General features: G+C 36.3%; 1 protein-coding gene across 1 annotated transcript in view; it reads right to left on the reverse strand.

Moving 5' to 3' along the window:
* Window positions 1-22,730, reverse strand: part of LOC116492190 (serine/threonine-protein kinase TNNI3K) — a 58,386-nt gene that overhangs the window by 19,102 nt on the left and 16,554 nt on the right. The window contains exons 13-20 of the mRNA XM_032192742.1: window positions 21,321-21,377; window positions 20,265-20,357; window positions 20,118-20,175; window positions 19,813-20,007; window positions 19,351-19,455; window positions 3,758-3,810; window positions 2,291-2,343; window positions 971-1,103 (exon numbers count right to left, since the gene is read on the reverse strand). Coding sequence (XP_032048633.1) covers window positions 971-1,103; window positions 2,291-2,343; window positions 3,758-3,810; window positions 19,351-19,455; window positions 19,813-20,007; window positions 20,118-20,175; window positions 20,265-20,357; window positions 21,321-21,377 — 747 coding nt within the window. The remainder of the gene's footprint in view (window positions 1-970; window positions 1,104-2,290; window positions 2,344-3,757; window positions 3,811-19,350; window positions 19,456-19,812; window positions 20,008-20,117; window positions 20,176-20,264; window positions 20,358-21,320; window positions 21,378-22,730) is intronic.

Raw genomic sequence — 22,730 nt, forward strand, 5'->3', positions numbered from 1 at the left:
ATTGGATATCGTACTAGGTTCAGTATGGTAGATGGAATTGCTTTTAATGTGATAATACATCCATTTAAACGGGTGAGATTCTGTTAGCATGATATTTTATAATCATGCATTACTTTCAACACTTAATTATGACAATGAACTTCACAAGAATGGCTTCCTGGACCTCTAAGCCTGCACAAAGGTAACAATAAAAAAAAAAAGAAAAAAAAAAGTCATTGATGCATAATTAGAGTGACAGTGTTTTACAGATATGAGACTTTCTTCCTAAAAACTGTCCTGTTATTCCTCACCTTGCAATACATACTTTGATAAAAATATGGGATTTGTTTTTAACTGAATAGACATTATATAAACATATGTTGTAAATGTAGGAGTTTTATACATATTACAAATGATACAGCACCTTCAAAGTTGCTTTTTACAGAACATGTATACATACAAAATTACAAATATATATATTCTGCTTGGGCACAAACACTTGTATGAAGAGAAACTCACCTTTTTAAAGGTCAGAATGCTGCCATTGGCCATGCTTTCTCCAAACATCAAAAAATTCTGCCTGAAAGCCATCTGACAAATGTTGCACATCTGTTCCCGCAGCAACTGTATTCATTGTACCCAAAACCGCTTAACACAAACAAAAAAATCCCCCAATTTCCACAAGTTTTTCAGTTGCTGGAGTAAAATACATCAGTGAGGTTCTTCCTTCTGCCTGTGTGGAGGGAGCTGCATAACAGCATGGTCACAAATCGACCCCATGCCATAGGAGGACAAACTGGAAAGGCTGGTGTTGATGTCACGGGAGGTCAAAACCCTCTAATATAGAATGATAAAAATACGTAGTATATGGCATTATAGTGGGGTAGTTCTATGCCTTTCGCTGAGTTTTAACACTTAATGGTAATTTTTAGTAAAATAATATCTTGCAGTGTAACTGGATCTTTAAACATTAACTCACTGAGCATCTTACCTGGTTTTAGGTGAGCAAATGGAATTTCACCTGTTAGCAGCTCCCAGAGACACAAAGCATAGCTGAAAACATCAGCTTTTATGGTGTATCTTGTACACTGAGTGAACACTTCAGGGGCCATCCAGCGTAAGTTCTGCATACGAAACATCAAGTATACATTAAGAGAGTTTACTTCCTCATGCATGTCTCTTTTCCTCTAGTTGTATTGTTATTTTTCTTTTCTTTTGTTATTTCCTTGCCTCCATTGCTCAATAAAACAACTGGTAAGTTTGCTGGGAAAAGTTTTCACCATAGCATGCAAAATTCAGGCAGTAAATTTTTTCACATGATACATAACAGCATTAGTATGGTATATGCTTCAACCCTATAGAGACAGCGAACAAGCTTTAAGGAAGAGATTATTGCTAGAATAAAAACAAAACACTCAACTTTACATAGTCTGAAGACCACAGTATAAGGTCTGAGCTTGCCATCTAATACCAGTTAAACACTACTCTAGCTGGCAAAGGGAAAAACTGATGTCCGCTGTGTTGGGTTAGTGCCCCCTCTGGGATCTTAACTACTCTCTGCAGAAGCACAATTCTGAGACTGCTTCACAAGCAATCACCCTTTCACTGGAGTGATGAGTGCAGGGTCTCTTTGCCAATTGTTGGCACCTCACTAACCTTTCTCTCTTTACAAACCAGCCCTTCTCAGCAAGAGATCATCAAAGCCTGACAAGACCCAGGCCTAGAGCAGTAGTAGGTACTCCACACTGAGTGCACGTAGCAACTGGTTGAAAAGATGAGTGTTGAACCCCAGCCTTAGCATTCCACAATTAGTCATTATGATGATGGAAAGCCTCATGACCACAGAGTGATACACAGAATGCACTTGGACTAAAACCTGTAAAGACAATGCAGTCTTATAAAAGCTGTCTTTCTTAACAATATGCCTGAAATGGAGAAAAGAATTCTGAAAGAAAATAAGTGTCAAATAACTAACTTCTCATTAGAAATAGGGACCACCTGCCACCAATGTATGTATATGAGTTGGGAAGGGTGGATAGAAAAAAATATGTTTTACTAAGGATTTTGGGGGCACTAGAACCCAAGGAAGAGCCTTATAAAATTGTCTTCTGCTGCAGATTAAGAAAATATATTTTGTATTCACTAATCTCTGCTAGTAAAGAGGCCTAAATGAAAAAATATAAAAAGAGATATAACACTATACCATTTCATCTAATCCATCAAAAAATGACATTTCTAATATAATTTTCTCGTAAACTGAGCTTGCCTGTATGTTTTATACAAACTATGTGAAACAAAACAAGAAACAAACCCCAGGTTGTTTTGTCATGTTGTCTTCATCCAGGGACTGCAAAAATCTTGATTCTGAAACACACGGAAAAAAAAAGTTTTACTGTCGAGCCACTATAAATAACAGCCTTATTATAAATAGTAATAACTATAAATTCTTGGTAAAAAGTATTTTTTAATAGCACTGGGGTTTTGAAAATCCAGGCAAATTGTGATGGCAGATATTCAACAAGGGTGCATAGAGACAATGAGGTGTCTCAAACCTGCCTGCCAAATTCGGCATTGGTATAAATCTACATAGGTCTGTTGTCATTAATAGCAGTTTATAACAACTGAGGATCCAGTTCAGAATTTGGAACCTCACATTTATTTGTACTGGTCAATATCAGTGTATCTAGATTTACAGCAAACAGTAACTGAATATTGCATTGACATTCAGTCCCAAAGAAGCTTGTCAGTCTTATTTAATGTCAGAAAAGCAGCACACCTAGAAGTGACAAGATCTTGCATTAATACAGTGAAAGTAGTGTGTGCTCTATTTTGTGATACATAAATAAGTTCCCAAGCGGGACTTCAGATGCCTTTGACATATCAGAAAAATACACTTATACTTTCATCTATATGAACAGGAGTACTTTCAGCAACACTCCAGACAAGGAGGCATTCCCATGTGGTCCAGGCCTTGTGCTATCTCCTTGCTCCAGCAAGCTCAATAACAGCAAGTCTGGGTCAGCACTGTGTCCCTCACAGATAATATCATGCTACACCACACTCCTGTGTTAAGCTGATATCCATGCATCTCTAGTGATCACATCTGTGGTGATACTGTGCAGTAACAATGGCCATGTCTCAGGTGAAGTAGTTCTTCAGGAGCTACGTCAAAACCAGCTCCCCAAACTCCATTCTTGCACCAACATGAACACATTCTTGTGCAGCTTGACTGATAAACACCAAGACAACGCACAAGATACAGATTCATAAAATATAGCTTAGTTTTATTTTGAATAGAAAATGCCAAGTCCATAATTGAAGTTATGGACTATGGAGTAGTTCTTTATTATTTTGAACTACATTCTGCTATTTTAAGTAAAATGAAAGCCCTGGAGTTTGGCTGCTAACAGCAACAGACTGATACACAACACTGTCCTCAGATTCTGAGCACTTGTCTTGGAAGAGGAGGACATGTCTTCTACTAGAGGCATTCACTTAGTTTTCTCTAACCCACCCCTAAAACTTATTCAAACTGAGATGCACCCATCTCACTGTCATCTGGGTTTTCTTCTCACATATACAGTGGAGTACTCCACAGCAACCTCTAACTTGGCCGAGACACAAAATAGGGGCATTATCATCCTTAAAATGGGTCCTTTTCTCTCCTTTCATAATAACAAAACGAAGAACAAACTTCCTTAACATTTCCTTTGTCAGCACATATTTAGTTTTAGAGAATTTTAAGTTAGTTTATAGATTTATCATAAGAACTCTTTACCTCCAAAATCAGCAACAACTGCATGTCCATCCTCATATAGAAGAATATTATGACTGGAAAAAAAAAAAAAAAAAAGAAAAATATTTATTATAGATAATTGTTTAATAGTGTCTTAGAGACGCTGAAAAGTTTACAGTTTTTGATTTATAGCTAAAATCTTGATGACTTTAAGTCACTTAAGACACTTAACTTAAGTCATTTAGCACATTTCTGCTAAATGAATTGAGGACAGCAGGAAATCACAGGAAAATATGATGTTTATATGTTAGACATATATTAGGTATCTCAATATAAATCTTTGCCCCAGTTTCTGGAGTTAGAGAGGAGGAAATAAATGCAGGAAAACTTGTGTTTGGTCAGCACTTGTATGACTTATCTGTCAGGGCACCTGAGATCAGAGAAATTATTTATCTAAGCTAATTAGTTGTGCTGGCACATAGAGAAGTGTTTTAGTTTTACTGAAATCTTTGAAACCATAGCAACTGCAAGCCTCAGTGAATGTAAAGGATTGGATAACGAGAACTTTAACTGACTGTTGGCAGAGATCTATTTGGAAGCTTAGAGTTAAGCCTGAGTGGATTTATCTTAAAACTACTAGAACTGACGAGTTGAATTAGGAGATTTGTGTGGTGGTTTAAATCCATTTATCGAGGGTAATGTGAAGAAAATTCAGCTTTATTTACATATTATTTGTTCAAAGACAGAGATGGAAATGGATATCTGTAAGGAAACATAACCCTACATATGTATCCATCCTGTCAATTAGAAGATTTCAAAAAATAAACTTACAAGTATGAAAAAAAAAACAACAGATACAAGAAGATTTCTACACAAGGCTATAAATATTTCTTAATCTTTTTATACAAGTGTCATCTTATGAGCAGTCAGGCAGGAGAACTGAAAACAGAATTAAAGCAAAATAGTGTAATTCTAACACTGATGCTGTGAGATGTTCCGATTAAATTAGAACCAAAAGAACATTTATTATACTTTTTCTCCTTGATAGATTTAAATGAGAGAGGAGACCAAAAAAAAAAAAAAAAAAAAAAAAAAAAAGAGCATTATCCTTGGGAAAGAATTCTCATTTTGAGACACTTTATCCAAGGACTTGCACTGAATAGAAAAAACAAACAAAAAACAAACAAACAAACAAACAAACAAAACTAGATGATACCAATAGGAAATGTAGAAACTTCTGACTTCTGAAGATGCAGAGTAGATTCAATTGTAAAAGGACATTTTTGTTTTCTGAGTGATATTGTCCTTGTTTGCTAACTCACAGGGAATCTACTAGTCCACAGTTTAATGCTCCCTAAAGGTATTCATCTTTAGTTCAGTTAAGGAAGACAGTATCAAAGGATCACAAAGGACAGGTGGATCAGAAGATGTAAAGAACCCAGAATCTAAGATCTGTGTTTTTATCATTTCGTCTATTTAGCAGTAACAATTTAGTAGCAGTTTCAGCATATTACTTACTTGTCTCATCTCTTACGTTAGGGTTTGAAAATGAGGTCAGCATTGCAGCTGCTGATTTGAGTGATTTCTTTTTCCCAGTTAAAGTAACTAAGTGAAGAATGTTCAGTAAACTAGTGAGATGGGAAGGAATGCCACTTGTAAACAGCCACATCACTATTTTATTTTATTTTATTTTATTTTATTTTATTTTATTTTATTTTATTTTATTTTATTTTATTTTATTTTATTTTATTTTATTATTTTATTTTATTTCATTTCATTTCATTTCATTTCATTTATTTTATTTTTTTTTTTTGTACGGTATTTGTAAGTTTTAGGACAGTTTTAGTGTTGAGGAACTCTCAAGATGAAAAAAAAAACATCTTAGAAGTGAGCTATGATTTATCTAGAACAAGTCTTTAAGGAGTGCATCAAAAACAGACTTCAGCAGCTCACAGCGCTCGGATTCTCAAAAGCACAAGCCTCACTCATACAAGACGTTAAACTCAGAAGTGTGGAAAGGACAGCTTTTGAGAGTTTGCTGTAGGTCTCTGTAAAGAAGAATGCAGTTCTAGACAGAAGTTACCAGCCTTGAAAACTGAACATCTGCACTGGAGGGATGCTCTGCCTGGACTCATTGGCCTTCCTTATAGGTAGGGGTACATTTTCTCAGTAGACTGCCAAGACAACATACAAATGCTGTTTTTAGCTCAGGATTGGTATTTTCATGTGGAAGGAGCATGAGCTGGTGCTTGATGTGGCTGTACCAGCTCGTCTGCAACTGGGTCAGGGATTTTTAACATGGGGTTGCACTGAGGAAGAAATTCTGGCTCTGTAGGAACTTACAGTGGAAAAAAAACATCCCTATTTATGTGGCATTTCCACTGCAACTTGAATTCAATTAATATATTGGGGACTTGGAAGCAATCTGAGTTCTATAGTTGCTAAAAGGGTACTACAAAGAATCCAAATAGCTGTAACCTCTTGTTTCTACTGTACATCCCAGTTTGAGTTGACAAATAGCTATCGATTACAGCACACATTGATTTATAACAAATTAAAAAAAACTTTTAATGTGTTTATAACAAATGAAACATAACTTTTAATGTGTGTTGCTCTTGTTTGAGCAAAGAAGTCTAGGGAATCTGGCTAGGCCTGCAACAATCTCCACTCACCTCTGGAGCAGAGCCCAGAAGGGGCATCATATATCATTACTTTCCGTGCTGCTTTCCTTGTCACTTATTAGTGAAACAACAAAATTTGCTAAGCATTAATTTTCTGAAAAATTAATTTATTAGTACATGTATTTTGTGGAAAAAGAACTCTAAAATGACTGGCCAAAATGAGAGTTCTGCTTTTTCTATTTTTTACTTTTTAGCTGAGGAAGTATTTTTACTGATAATCCTTGCAGTGTCCACTCTTTGCTCCAACAAGCAGTATTGTTTCTGCCACTGCTCTGCCTGCTTTCTTCTCTATGGTCTTGCCTCAGTTGAGAAACCAGTCCTCTAATGAGGAAGTGAGGATCTTGTATTCGTGTACAGTTGCATCTTGTTCCAGCTGCATGTCTATTAGCTTATGGAGCATTTTGACTTTTGAAGGTTAGCAGCAGGGCAGTTCAATTCTTGGCAGTGTTTCTGCTTATTTTTGAGCTCAAACCTAACAAGAGAATTGCAGTCCATTCACTACTTTCCCAAGTGAGCCTAAAGGGGCTTGTTTGCCAGAGTCTGATTCTCTGGCAAAACAGCTTGATGTAGCACTTAATAACTTGTCCATAATGTTATTTGGAAGCTTCAGATAACTTCTTTCAGTTGTAGAAGTGTTAAGAAACATTACCTCATTGGTAATCCTATTTCAGTTGCTTGTAACTTGGTAGAAAATTTAAATCTGTGCTGAGCTGTGATTTGCCATGACAAAGAATAGAAATTGAAAAAATCTACCACTTGTATTTTATATTCCTGTCCTGCTTGTTGGTCATGATGGTGGCATATCAATGTTAATGTATAATTTCAGAACAAAAGAATTGTAGATAATTTTAATTAATCAAATGTAACTAACATATTAATTATTTACTCAGAGATGGGGTTTTTCTCTACAACAAACTCCTCAAGAGAAATGACAGAAGCCAATTTACAATGTGACATTTATAACACAACTGGATGAGGATTCAGGAAAAAGAAAATGAAACAATCCTGAAATGGCTACTAATATTTGCATTTACAGATTAAAGTCTTTAGGGACTACTCCAACCTTCTACATAACAAAGGACATTCAACCCCTCTGAATTCTTGACTCAGTTTAAGAAATGTGGCTGATCCAGATGATATGTTTTGAAACAAGAAGATGTGTTCCTCATTGGTGAGACAACTACACTGAAGGGGTCAAAAGACTTTTTGACTGAACTGGCACAACCATCTAAATGGTTATAGCGTAGCCTACATTACTGAAATGTACACCTTTCTGAAAGGCTTTTAGCTTGCCCTGTTACATGTGCCCAGCATATGCATTAAGTTCGTAACTCAGTAATATCTGCAACAGATGTGTTATCGCAATGATCTGGGAAACAAACTTCCTCTAATTGACTCTGGTCAGAAAGTACTGAAGGCTCATGCAGAATGCATACAGTATTTCATGCAATCTTACTTACACAGAGAGGATGCCGGATTAAAAAATACTCCAAAAGTTTTGTCACCTTCTCAAAACCTAACTCATACAACTTCCTAGGAAGAACACAACAACAACACAGCAATAACAAGAAGTTTGTTATATAACAAGTTATATAACTTGTTAATAACAAGTTATAATAATTTGTTAATAACAAGTTTGTTACCTTTCCTGATTGTGCGTATGTATAGGCATACTCGCGTTTAGTATGTAAAGCAATGTTCTATATATTTAGAAGGTTTGATGTTCGTGTGTGCATGTTGGTGGAGCGTAGACTCCCCTCACAGCCAGCGCTGTTTACTCGCCTTTTATAGCTTTTAAATATTTCTTTTATAAATATTACTAAATTCAGATTGAGATGAGACTTCATTTATAACAGAGACATTTCAAGGAAGTTGATAGTATAGAGACCAGGTTGATGTCACCAGGAAAATTAAACCTAAAGGTCTTTCAAATAAACTAATTTCCAACAGCAGGCTAGAAAATAAAGCCAGGTATTTGGGGAATTTTTCAACTTTTGTTTTTGTCCTGAATTAAGAAAATTAAGATGGAAATAAGATATTTCGTAATGTGCTGTGCAAGTAAAAAGACTGTTTCCTGCACACCTGTAAATACCTAAATAATACATAATGGTTAAAGTGTTCCAGTCTGCCTTTACCCTCTATGCTGGCACATGGTATAAATTACAATAAACCCTAGAAGCTTACATTCTTCAACTAGCAAACACCACGTATCAGAATGAACATTCCCAGGGGGAATTGCAATAAAATTCATGCATTACAGAAAACAAAAGGTCCCCCTCCTTCCTCCCCCCCCCCAACTTCTTTGGTAGAAACTAGTTCAGACGGAGTTTCCACAGTCCTGATCTAGGTTTATATGCAGGCTGGTCACTAGAGGGAGGTGCAATGCACAATTTGTAAGCATGTGACATTACCTCTGAATTTTCTTATACTGTGGATCTCTGTGATATGGAGCAATTATACCCTTTGGTAACACCTATTTTAGCTTAAATGCACATGTTCATTCTTGAGAGATAATTTAAATGACATTTATTTTGCCAGTACTAAGAAGTGCTGTGTAGAGAAAAAGAACAAAATATGGGCAATGTTGGAATAGGTAGTATTATCTTTTTGCTGACTGCTATCTTACATAGTATTACAATTTAAGATAGTTTCATTTGTTGCTTGTGTTTGTCAATATATTGTGGAACTAAACCACTAAAGAATGATGGCCTTTATCAGGTATATATATATATATTTTATCTTGCTTTATTTCTTGTATCTAATCCTTAATAGCCCCAAAAGGGAAAACAAAAGACAGAAAAAAGAGAGATTGTTTTCCCTTCTGTCAGTCTTTTAATCCCAAGAGAATGGCAATGAGTATTAAATCAAATCAGACTCTTTGACACTCTTGGTTACATCTCCCAAAGACAGGCATAGTCCTTGGTCTTTTAGAAGAGACTATTGGTTTTAAGAGCAGTGTGACACTGTAGATATAGCTTAGTGAATCTTCAAACATAAATCTTGAAAATCTAGCTTTCACCTAATATTGGCCCCCATTTCATGGCTTTTGTCTGAACTGTGGAATTTGCATCTCTTTGTCACATCTCTTCACCGCATCTCTCCATGCAACAAATTAACAAACTAGACAGGGGTTTGTTAGGAGAATTCATTCAGTCCCCAAGCACTGAATAAACACCTATATACGTTTGTACAATTATGGGCTTCTGTGAATCCATAAATGCCTTTCAGATGCATTTATTTTGTTCTTCTTCATAATATATTGAATATACAAAATGATGTGTCATTTTACTGCATTGCTTACTTACCTTTGACAGCATATGGATGTCAAAACAGAAGTGTTCCCTCCCTGTGTACAAATACATTTTAGCTACTCATGCTCAGAACTGGCTGTAGAAAGACTCTTATTTTCATAGATGTATAGCACATTTGAACACTTTTCCAGGAGGTAGCTAACTAACAACAGAGCTAGTTTCTCTCTCTTGCTTTTGCAGGCTGGAAATGCCAGGCCAGTGATCGCAAGCAGGTCTCTCTCAGAACTGAGAGGATGCCTTCAGAATAACAGAATCTCATCAAAATTTATGCACTACTGTTTCAGAGATGATGTGTTAAGAAAACTTTTGTTATGGAATAATAAAAGATATCTGCATGCTTAGAATTTCAGTATTTTCATATTGCCATCCACCTGGACTACAGGACTTTCACTTGGGAAAACTCCTGGTGTGACTCAAATCCACAACATTCGATGAGTTGTTTATGATTTGGAAAGCTGAACACAAACATATAACATGTATTTAATACAATGAAATTGCAGTCACTAGGAAGTTAGGAACATAAGCATACTTACAGCACCATGGAACTTCAAATTGGAATTAGGGTTTAGGATTAGGATTTAGGATTAGTGGCTGAAAACCTAAGGTGAGCTAGGAGGAAAATACAAAGCTTTTCTAAAGAGACAAAGAACACAAAATAGCCTTTTTGGAAGTCACCTACTTAATATTAAGAGAATAAAAGTTTTATAATAATCCAAGAGAATGTGAAGAGGCCAGTTGATAGATGTTGATAGATGTAAGGCAATTCCAACTTTTTAAGTGCAGATAAACTAAGAAAAGGTTAATATATTATTTGTTTCTTGAAGTCTTTAATACATAATGGCATTCCAAGTGAAATACATGCATTAGTCAACCAAAGTTACAGCCTACACTATAGATATCAGACTATGAAGTGGTTGGTTGTGACAGCAGAGGGCTGGATTTGTTGACTCACATAATATCTCTCAGTCCTAAACTGAGTGATGACTAAATGATTCTTTTTGGTCTTATTATTTACAGAGCAGGATGAAAAAAAGACTATGTATGGTGTTTGAAAATACCTCCCAACCGAGAAAAATGATGTTCTTTCACTCCTGTATGTGTAGAAACATGCTATTTTGAATCTTTTCTCTTTTTTTTTTTTTTTTTTCTTTTTTTTTTTTCTTTTTTTTCCCTAGGCATCAGTATTATTTCAGATTCATGTCTTGTTCCACATGACACTCTCAACTGAAGGTTTTTTTAGAAAAGAAGCTTATCTGTAGGATAGTTGATGACAGTTTGGAAAGCCATAGTTTGAAGTCAATACATTGTGAAAAATAAGGGATAATAGTTTTCAACTAGGATAGCATCTAGTTATAGTAAAAGGTAATCTGATTCACTTCACTGTATTTACAGCTTTTGAGCTCCTTTATTCTTAACCTCACAGTGGATCATTGCAACATCTGTGTGAAGTTATAAATGGTTGTATCCTGCAATGGGCATTGATTTCAGAGGATATTACTGTATACAAACTTCTGATGTGAGCTGTAGTACATATTGATTTCATCTGTGTCCAAATTACTTTTCTTGTAATATTGACTTTTTTTTTCTTTTTTTTTTTTCCTTTTTTTTTTTTTTCTTTTTCTCCCCAAAAGCAAATATGTGTGTGCAGAAAAGTCTTCACATTAGAAAGTCTGGCTTTCAAAACAGTTGAAAGCATTTCTGTGCTGCCCTTCTATACCACTAAAAATGTTCCTGAATCACATGTTGCCATACTGTATGTAGCGGAGAATGCTGGCTAACTAAATCATAAGAGCCAATAACTATCATTTGACTCACGTACAGGAGTTCACCATGTACACGAATCTTTCATGTACACCTGTGAACTAAGGTTTCCAATACCTCTCAAAAGTACACTGCTTTTTTCAAAAGTGAATGTGTAGAAATACAGATTTAAAATCTTTACTATGATTCCCTGCTATCTCTTCCATTTTTAGAAATATAAACCCCATAAGACTGGTGCAGAATAGATATAAATGCAATTTCAAAATGCTGAAATAAGGTTTGAATTGAGAAAGGATTTCTTAGTTGCTTTCAGGGCTCAAGACAGACGATGTTACCAAATTACGAATGATCTGGCAGGGGTCATGCAAGAGGGCCCATGAAGGGGGGCCCTCTGGTGCAGCGCCTGTCTGAGTGAACACAGACAGGCATTTTTCCTGTGGGACACTGGGTAGCTCTGGGTCTGTGTGTGCATTGGTACAATGCTGCTTTCAATGCATTCTGCCCTGTCAGCAAACTGCTTAGCACAGATACAGCACTGCAGGCATTCTTCACTTCCAGCAAGCTCAAAGCAGAGACAAAGTCATGCCTGTCTACACCTGCAGGCAGGCATGTCTAAAACACTTCCAAAGCAGGTCTTTGCTTTCCCAAAACCCATAACTGGATTTTATTTTCCTCCACTGAGTACACTGTCTCTTGACCTTCCCTCTCCCCCTTTCCCTCCTGCCCATTCTCCCACCTGATCACAAGGATCATACACCAGCCACAGCAAAGGCTGCTTCTCAGCAGGACTGGAGAGAATGGGATAGCTTCTTTGTATTCTTTTCTATTTTTCTGGTGCTTCACGAAGTTTTATTCAAGGTAAACACATGGCTGTCACCAAAGCTGGACTTTAACAGGTAGTTGCATACCTCCTTTCTTTGTATGGAGATGCAGCAAAAGGAAGGTGGCTGGCCAGAAGAAGCCTGTAGTTTATTGCAAATGTGCAGGTGCTTCACCAGGTATTTTAAAAGGAAATGTTCCAACAAAGACCTCCTAACGTGAAAAATGCCAGACACAGGACTCTCAGTCATGCTGTCCTGAAACTGGCATGCTCTCTCTTTTGATGCAATACATGGCAGCAACAACTCTCCTGGGCATGTGGCCAGGTGCAGCTTGTGAGAAGGGTGAACTAGGGAAACTGCATGCAGACCAACAGAGTACTGAAGAAGCCCGGTGTCGCAAAATCAGGTCACTGAGCGGGGACCTGGAGTCAAAGGTACCAATAAGACATGCTTTACTCAGCTGTGCTCTCCCCTGCTCTGTCCCTAACACTCCTCGCAATGTCCCTAACACTTCCTTCACCAGGCAGCGAGACCCAGAGCTCTCCAAGCACTGGGGAAAAGACACCTGCATGGTCTGATCAGGGTGATAGGCTGGAGGGTTTCCTGGCACTGAGTGTGCATGGACAAAGGCAGGCCGCCTGCATGGACTGGAGACAGCCTGAGAACTGATTTCCTCAGATGGTGGAGGCTGGGGTATACCACTGCTGGTGGGACCTGTGCCTTTCTGAATGTGTGTTTTCAAAAAAGCAACATAATGACAGAGACAGGTGGACTCTATCAGTCAGTACAAAAAGAAGTGACCATATGCTCACTGATGAGCATGGTTACAGTATAGGATACATGGGAAAGCTAACACTTATTTTTGGGTTCTCTAAAAGGGCTCAATGGAATCAATTTATTGGGAATTCAATTTCACAGAACAGCAACAATGAATCAAAATTCATTATTATGCTAGAAGGATGTCTGGAGATGTAAGCTTTTCTTTCAAAAATTGAAAACAGCTTTATGGAACCCAGTTCCTGGGAGAGACTTTGTAGTATGCACGTAAAATAGCAAATGGAAGGCAAACTTGTGAAGAACAGGTACTAAAAATTAATAATACTGAAGCTTTGAATATTTTTCTTTGTTTGTTTCTGTGCTTGATCAAGATAAAGCACTGCCAGCAGCCAAATGAAAAAAAAAAAAAGGAACTTAATGCATGTTCCACACAAAACATTACATTTATCCCAGTTTGGTTAAGTCATGTATGTCAACGTTTTGTAGAGTCAGGAACACTGAAGTAACTATTTTATATGCAGCATGAATTAGGATTATTTAACAGGTGGTTGTAACATTTTAATCTGCAGAGAAGGATCCACATGCTTAAGAGGAGGTAAAATACCATTAAATGGGGGAGTTTGGGAGAGTGAGAGCCACACGACAGAGTCAGTGCTGCATGCAGAGTTTTGCACACAGCCTGCCCTGAGCTGGATGAATTCAGCACCAGGAAAAGGTCCCTTGTGTCCTGTGCAGTGGAACTGCACCAGTCTTTAATCCTAATAGACCTATGGCTTAGGGCTCATCTATACTTTTCCAAGCAGCTCAGAAATGATCTGAAATTTGTTCAGTATCACTTATTCTAGGAGAAAAGGAAAATTCTGAGGTTTTACACACACATTCACTTGTTTTTTGAACCGCTTTGATATTATCATCATAGAATGCAAATACATATCACAGCAGGGACAAGATGTGCCATAAATATTAGCAACCAGAAAAAGCTGAAGAGAGGTGGAAAAACACCTCCTCACTTCTATACTTAACTGGGTTTAAAAAAATAAAAATAAAATAAAATAAAATAAAATAAAATAAAATAAAATAAAATAAAATAAAATAAAATAAAATAAAATAAAATAAAATAAAGGGTGATTCTGTGCCTTGTACAGAAACTTGATGAGAGAGGAAGCTGTTAAAATAAACTGGGAAGGTGAACTATTGCTACAGGTTCAAATCCTTTAGGGATTTGGAAAGAATCAAGCTCAAGGACAAAACAAAATACTTGCCAAATAAATATTTGCTAATTAAATATTTGCTAATGAAAGGCATGCACCATATCTAAGATCCAGTACAAGAATATGTATCATGACAATGAAGGCAAGATTTCTTTTGCCTTTTGTGAAATGCTTCTTTGCAGGAAGTGTATATAGAGTCTACTGAAAATTGATTTACTGATCAGAGAAGCTATTCCAATTGATTTAATTTTCAGCACAGAACACACAAGAGGAAGAAGAAAAACACCAATTATGTGCTACCAAATAAAAGAGAAAGACTTAGAAACTAGCATCACAGATTTTCAGAAAAAAAACTGAGAACATGGGGAAAGATTCAAAAAATGCTTTAGCAAGGTGAAAAAAAAAATTACTGTACAATTTTTTCATAAAAGCATATGAATGTGGATGCAACAATGCTTACATGATATTCATCAAAATGTTGACTGAACCAAGTAAATCATGAGAGTGAAAAGTATATGAAAAAAGAAATGAAAAAGCTGGCATGCATGATGAAGGGAAAATGAAAGTAATGTTGATGGTCTCAATGAAAAAGTGTAATTTGACCATATTAGAGCTGTAGATATGAGCAAGAACAGTTAGATGAGGAATACAAATTTTACCAGATCATAGTTTTTAGGACAGATACAACTTAAGCTCTCCCAGGACTTCCACAAATCACTATCTTTAAGATTTCTAGTTTCACTTGAACCCAAACCTCAGGATAATAAATCTAATTATAAAAATGTAATGGTTACGGTGTAGCCATGACTCTCATAGTTTATATTAAATCTGATTTTAACTTCCATATATATTTTCTATCAAAAATATTTAAGCAATTTTAGTAGGATATGTGGAATTGTTTTGAGACCCCCACTAGACAGGAAATGAAAACATTAATCTAATGTAAGGCTAACTAGAGAGACTCAAATGTTGTACCCTTGCTTGAATGTAGGCACATGAATCATGCAAAAGTACAAACTTTTCTGTGGCCTCAGTTTAAATATGGCGTCTGTCAGTACCACAAATATTATCACAATTTCTTGATGTGAAGAAAATGTATTGAGCCCTAGCTCCAATTTCAATCTTTTCAAGGACTGTATAGGCTTTGAATAAACCCAGCCTGACAATAAGCTCAGTCAGGACCTGGTTTGACAGTTTTTGTGGAGAAGCCAAGAAATCAATAAACAGACCCTCTCACCCTGTCTTTACATGGCATACATAAGTGCTTCTGACAAAACAATGCTGAAATCCCATCTTGGTGCTGAGTGTATGAACATATCTGAAAGCAGGCGGTAGTCTCCAGCAGGGGCTTGTCAGGCCATTACCTCCAGTGAACACTGTACTTACCAATTTTTCTAAGGTAAAAAACATATAACCCACAGAAATAAGGTTTAGAAAATTCAGCTCACAAACACTATTGTTACCTCAATGGCACTTGGAAATTTGAAAACCACAGATGATGCAAAAGGAACTCTTAAGTCTCTGTTTTGAGAAATGCAGGAAGATAAATGTGATCTGAGCTGACAGAAGGTTAATAATGAGTTCAGGAGAATCACAATTAATTGTCTTCTGTTAAGGCCTCACACAGTTTGAAACGGTGAGACCAAGCATCATTCTCTTCATGAAGCAGAGGAAAGAAAAAAAGATGAAAGAATCAAAGTGCGTAATCACCCTGGCTTTAACAAAAGCAAGTAGTTCTGCGAGCCTGGCAGATACAATTTCTCTTTCTAAGGGCAAGAGACAGAGAAAGAATATTCAGTGCATGTTCCTTTCCCAAAGAACAGGGCCATGAAAAGATCCTTCTACCTTTAATACACTGTAGGTTTAATGAAAGGCAACTGCTATTTTAAGGTTTTAAGGGGATTTTATAACAAAGAGGAGTTGCAGACACCATCCCCATTACCACCAGGCTTCCATCCTCTCTTTCATCTTTCTCACTAAGCCAGCTCTCAGAAACTTTTACAGATAGTTACAGCCATCAAATCAAGGTTAGTTGCTCAAAGGCTTGGTCCAACCATGTCCAGCTGTTATGGCTTAAATTAAATTGATACTAAAATAGTCTTTTATTATTATTATTACTAAAGTGCTATAATCATTGTGAGTACAATCCCTCACTGCTCTAAAACTCGATTTAAGTAGTAATAAGTTGATAGATGCCACTATTTCTGATAACGGTCAGAACTTCTTTTCCAGAACTGGAAAGCAAAATAAAACTCCCAATTATTCTTAAAATGGCAGAAGGATAACCCCTGTTCCAGGGTAGAGACATGAAAGATTCGTTTTCTTCTCTGTTCCATCAAGCCATGTTGCAGATTCATTTAATGCATTATGTGCATTGCATTAGATTTCAGAACTCACATAGAGGGTTACAAGCTATATGAAAATGAAAGGTAAAAAAAAAACAACATGGCTTCTGAGAAGCCACTGGCAAAACTTAACACGAAAGGGTCAGAATTTCATTCTTGGTCTTTCTGTTCAGTTATCATAAAGATTTTCATCTAGTAATTGTGTCTGTGGGCTGACTGGGACTCATGCTGAAAACATGACTTCTGCTCTTACACTAAAAAGTTTCAAAAGTTAAGCTACTCTCAGCGCTGTACATCAGCTACACTGATGTCCTTATAGCAATTTATCTTTTGACCCTTACAAATGTGATCTGGAATAAGTTCTGTTAGGCAATGATACACTTTTGGGCTCTCTAGTGAGACACTTTTCTGTGTGTGGAAAACTATTTAAAAATTCTTTTGTGCAGAAGCAGTTTTCTAACAGACAGTAGTGACAAGGCATAATGCTGAACCATAAGGTTTGGATCTTTTGCAGTCCTGAGAGAGTTACTTAGACTGTAGCATTCAGATGTGGGGATTTAGGCTTGTGCCATGATAGAGCCAAGAAGCCCAGCTCCAAAAGAAAGCATCTCACTCTGAGCTCCAAAGTTTGATGGTCTGAAAGTAAACTATGAAAGTATGTGGTTATATGAAGGAGACACAGTAAGAAAGTGGAAGATGTGTAAAGTCAGAGACAGTGGCATGACAAGAAGGAATCTTGAGTGTTAGGAGGAGGACATTGATGCTATGCAGTGGAGAATCTAGGTATATGGTATTTTATAGATACATAAAGGAAAAATAAAAATAAGGTAGTAAGAAGCCATTCTTCTAGCTGGTCATTTTTGCAGGTTGATATCCAGGTTGCTTTGTGCACAGCAACTTCTAGAAAATCCACCTTTTACTTTAAAAATTGGACACTCATTAAGGCCTAAGCCAGCTTTTCTCTTTAACTTTTTCAAAAGTCTCTAGGACTGTTGGAGCCACCTTGATGTTATAAACAGCTATATTTTTTTGAGAAAAAAAAGTTTAACTTAGATAACATCTGTCCAGTGCCAAGCTCTTCCTCACTCAACAGAAAGTTTATAATACCAGAAGTTTCTCTTTCCCCTTAGTCCAGACTTTGTTGTACAAGACAAAGTCCAGACTTTGTCTGCAAAACCTAGAAGTAAAAACTAAAAGAATAGCAAGAATAGAAAAAGTTATTTAAACTGTCAAAATAAAGCATTTCAAAGGCCTCTAAAATGTAGGTCTAGGCTTTGTTAGGCTACAAGGATTTTGATAATTGACATAGCTTTGAAAGTATTCAGTCAATAAAAGCAACATACAAAATAAATTTTGACAAATTTTATGTAGCTCTGTTACAGTAAAATTGCAGAATATGGTTTATACTATTTATAATATTATGCTATTATATTAGGTCTCCATACAATCAGTATATACAGATAAATAAATCAGGTCATCAGCATTCTCCTAAACATCGCATGAACATGTATGCATACAGAAACACCGTATCTGCACATCTAAATCAAGTAACTGGGTGTGTAATTGGCAATGGTTACAGGAGGTTAATTTCTGTTTAACTTCCTCAGTATGCAGGGCTGTTTTTTTCTTTCATAACCACAGATAGAGATATTTCATTTAATAAAGGGACCTCAAGAGCATTTTTAAAAGTACTGTTTTAAACCAAAATTTCTTGGGGACTGAGAAAATTCAGCTAGGCACAATATGTCATTACATATATGCCTGGCTCTCAAATTGCTCACAATGGGCCCCTGCAAGAGACAGAATGGCTAGTTTAAGTGAATTCTGGTACAGACACAACACAAAGAAATTCCACTCAGTAGAAATGTTTCTTGTTTCTAAGAAATATTGAACATCATTGGGCCAAATGTAAGAAGATACGTTTTTGTTTGTTTTTAACAGTTGCATCCTTCAGTGACAATTACAGTTCAGCAAATGTGTCTCATGAAGTTTGCATAAAAGCAGTGAGTATTTTTCAGATCGGTTTCACTTCCAGAGGGAAATCTGGATAACTGACTCAGGCAGACTCCCTTGTCAGTCTAGACTGACTCTAATGTAGACTACCTAATGTAACAGTGTGAGTATAAGCATCAGGCAGTTAATCTAAACTAGCTGGCTACTCCCTCCTAGAACAAGCCTAGGCTCATCCCATTTCAAGACAGGCTGCTAAAATGAATGGGAGGGATTGCCTTCTGCAAGTCAAGAATAATTTCTGTTATTGACCTTAGGGGGACTAGCGACAATTTAAAATTAGGTCCCTAATTATTAGAGGGGCAATTGGTGAAATGAATCATATAGTTCCTTGGATTCCAAATATACACTGGGAGGATATACCATATTGCATAAATTGTAAAAAGGCAATCCTGCATGATTAATATATACAAATAGGATGTAAATAGTTTGCAATTTCAGATAAGAAATCTGTCAATTAAATTATTATTAGCATGAAATTGTCTACTATGTATCAAGTTATTCAAGTAAAGTGTATTAAAGCCTTCTGTAAATGTGAAAGTATCATGTCCCATTTACCCAGTCCAACTGATGCAAGCAGACCCTCCTCCAAGCTCCACCAGTTTTAATGAGATACCACACAGATACAAGAGTCTGCAAGCACAGGTGAGACTGTAGACCATTGCTGCTGATTTTAAGCTTTATATTCCCTGAATTTTAGAATAAAGAAAGGCCTTACCTGTTCAAATCACGATGTATGATTGGTTGTGTGAGATTGTGGAGGTACTCCATACCTTTAGCTACATCTACAGCAATGATTAATTTAGACTGCAGATCGAGAGTTCTATATATTGAAAAAAAAACACACAAGTATTACTCAAAGTTAATAAACAGACAAAAATAATATGTAAATCATTCTTATCTGTAAATCCTGGAACCTTTAATGTTGTTTTAAATACAAAATAATATTATGTAATCTGTGTAATATAAACGTATAGAATATAACAAAATGTCTGCATTTTTTTTTGATTAGTTATTAATTTTCTTTGTGCACCCAATAATCGTAATCAAAGCCAATTTTTTCCTATTGTGTTCCTTTTACTATTGCTTTATAGTGAAATGATTAGCATTCACATTGGTACAAATTTACTTGTCTTTCAAATTCTGTACCACAAGCCCTAGCAAAGACCAAGTGTAATACCTCTTCTGTTCATGAAGCAGGGAGAAGAGTGATCCTCCAGAAATATACTGAGTGACTATTGCAAACTGACTTGGGTCATCTAAACAAGCTCCAACAAACTGGATGACACATGGATGATTCAGTCGACAGAGAATGGAAACTTCACGGCAAAACATGTCCACATCAGATTTGGAGCAGTAGGTATTGGCTCGGTAGCTTAGAATTTACATGAGACAAAATTAAGACAAAACCATAACAAAATCATTACAAAAATACTTCAAACTACCTCATCAACCAAGTGGAATGGAAAAGGCTGGCAAGCTTACCGTTTAATTGCTACAATTTTATTTCTGCATCGTCCCTTATATACTTTTCCAAAAGACCCTAAAATAATTTAAATAAATAAATATGATGATAAGATATTTCTTCTGAACATCAAACACTTAAAATGGAGGCATTATTATTTCTGGTACCTGAGCCAATAATCTCATGGAACTCTATTTCAGAGAGCTGAAGATGGAAGTGTGACGGCAAACCGGCACGGAGGAGAAGAACATCTGCCTTTTCTGCAAAAGAAAACAGTTATCTTGTTGGTAAAACGCAGAGTCACACAGAGGTACAAAATATAAGCATTTAACTTCACAAAACCATTACAAAGTAAAAACTGATTTTCCTCCTGTAAAGTGGTTGCCTGATAATCCTATTCCCTTTTCTTTCAAAATAAACCCCAATAACAAACAAATAATTGCAACATTACAGTTGCCTTGGGCCTTCTTGGGTTTAAAATCTTATCACTGATGAACACTGTCCCATAAGAATATTCTGACTGTATCAGGTAATGATTGCATAAAATCTTTTATATGGATAATTAGTTCCTTTTTTCTTTCCTGTATAGCTAATACTTATTACTAATGCAGTGCATGTTATTTCACATCTGATCCACTCTTCAGTGACACACAGAATCTGAATTTTGCAACTTAATTTAGTTAACAAACATCTCTCTCTTGTTAATCTATTTGGCTTATTACTATAAAGTTCATCAGAATATTTCTCAATGGAACATTTCGATGCTGCTAAAGGATATAAGGATTTGATTAAACCCAGACTGACCACTTAAAATAGAAAATTGAAAGGACCACCAAAAGTGAAATATTCATATGAATGTTTTATCTATAGGTGTTTCAGAATAATGCAATTTATTCATGGATGTGTGTGTATTTCATAAGTACTAATTCACAACCCTTTCTCCTAAAAACAACAAAATATACATTTTAAAGAAAATGAAAGTAAGATGCATAGAGGAATTATCATGCTGTTGAGCACCTCTGCAGACACCAAGAAGAAAAATTTCAAGATAATTGTTTCCTGAAATTATCCTAGGGAGATATAGATACTGCTTATGCACAACACTACATTTCTGAGTTAAAAGAAATCCAAGAATAATGAATCTTGTGTGGTACATTTAGGCTGAAAAACACCTTGCGTAGAAGAGTATAAAACTCTGAGTTTTCCCTTGCCATTGAGAATACCTTTTGTCATGCTTTTAATTTTTCCTAGAGGGGATGGAACTGACACATAGGAACCATCTGAAATAAAAGAACAGAATGAGTTTTACAAAATTCAAAGATAGTATAAGCATACTGATAAGTATACAGATAAATTAACAAGGCAATGGTTGCTTAAAGAACAACAAGAACAACAAAACCAACACCAGGACGAACATACATTCAAGTATTCACACACAAAAGATTGTGGCATGTTATATTGCTGCATTGGTCAAAGAGAAGCTTGACATGAGCTGGCAGTGTATGCTTGCAGCCCAGAAAGCCAACTCCCAAAGGAGGGCCACAAAAATGATCAAGGGGCTGAGAGTTGGGGTTGTTCAGCTTGGAGAATGCTCAGGCTCCAGGGAGACCTTATAGTGGCCTTCCAGTACCAAAAGGGGGCTACGGGAAAGGGGGAATGACTTTAAACTAAAAGAGAGTAAATTTAGATCAGATATAAAGAATAAGTTCTTTACTCAGAGGGTGATGAGGCACTGGCACAGGTTGCCCAGAGAAGGTGTGGATGCCTCATCCCTGGAAGTATTCAAGGCCAGGTTGGATGGGGCTTTGAGCAACCTGGTTTAGGGAAAGGTGTCCTGCCCATGGCAGTGGGTTGGAATTAGATGACCTTTAAGGTCACTTCCATACCAAACCATTCTAAGATTCTTGAATGTGATTTGCTTATAGCTTCACTAAACTCTGTAGAACAATATTGAATTTCAGTAACATTAAGAAGGGCCAATGTAGCCTTTCATATCAGATAGATTTTGTAAAGGTACTTAGATCATATTAACAAATTCTGACAATTGGGCTGCCAGTAAGTTGGTCTGTTCAGCTCATTAAGTAGATATTTCAAAAGACCTCAGCTTTGTTTACCAAAAATTTCATCTCATTTTTCTACTTAAACAGGAGCTGAATTCTTTTTAACAGTCAACATTAAAAGTCCCTCTGGATGTTTTAATGCCAAAATGGATTTCCAATGCATGAATAAACTTGGTCCTCTAAAGATTTACTTGAACTCGATATGTACAAAACCTAAACCTGGAACAAGTTAAACTACTCTGTGGATGTGGAAAGGTAGGGAGGAGAATGATCCTGTTGCTGACTGTCGGGTTCTTCCTATTTACATGACAGGAAGTCAATGACCTGGACAAGCTGCAGTGTATAACATATTTACCTTCTCCATAGGAAACATTCTCAAAACACTGTAAAATGTTTTATCTATCTGCTTGAATTAATATTCTTCTTGCCACTTGCCATACAGATGCCAATGAGTAATTTTGTAGCAAGAAAGGGTAACTAATTCTTCCCAAGGGTGAATTATGTATCTAAAGATATTAAAAAATATGAAAGGGACTGAGCATGGAAATATACTGAATGCCAGGAATCAAATAA

The sequence above is a fragment of the Aythya fuligula genome, chromosome 8 (assembly GCF_009819795.1).
Source record: "Aythya fuligula isolate bAytFul2 chromosome 8, bAytFul2.pri, whole genome shotgun sequence".
Lineage (NCBI taxonomy): Eukaryota > Metazoa > Chordata > Aves > Anseriformes > Anatidae > Aythya > Aythya fuligula.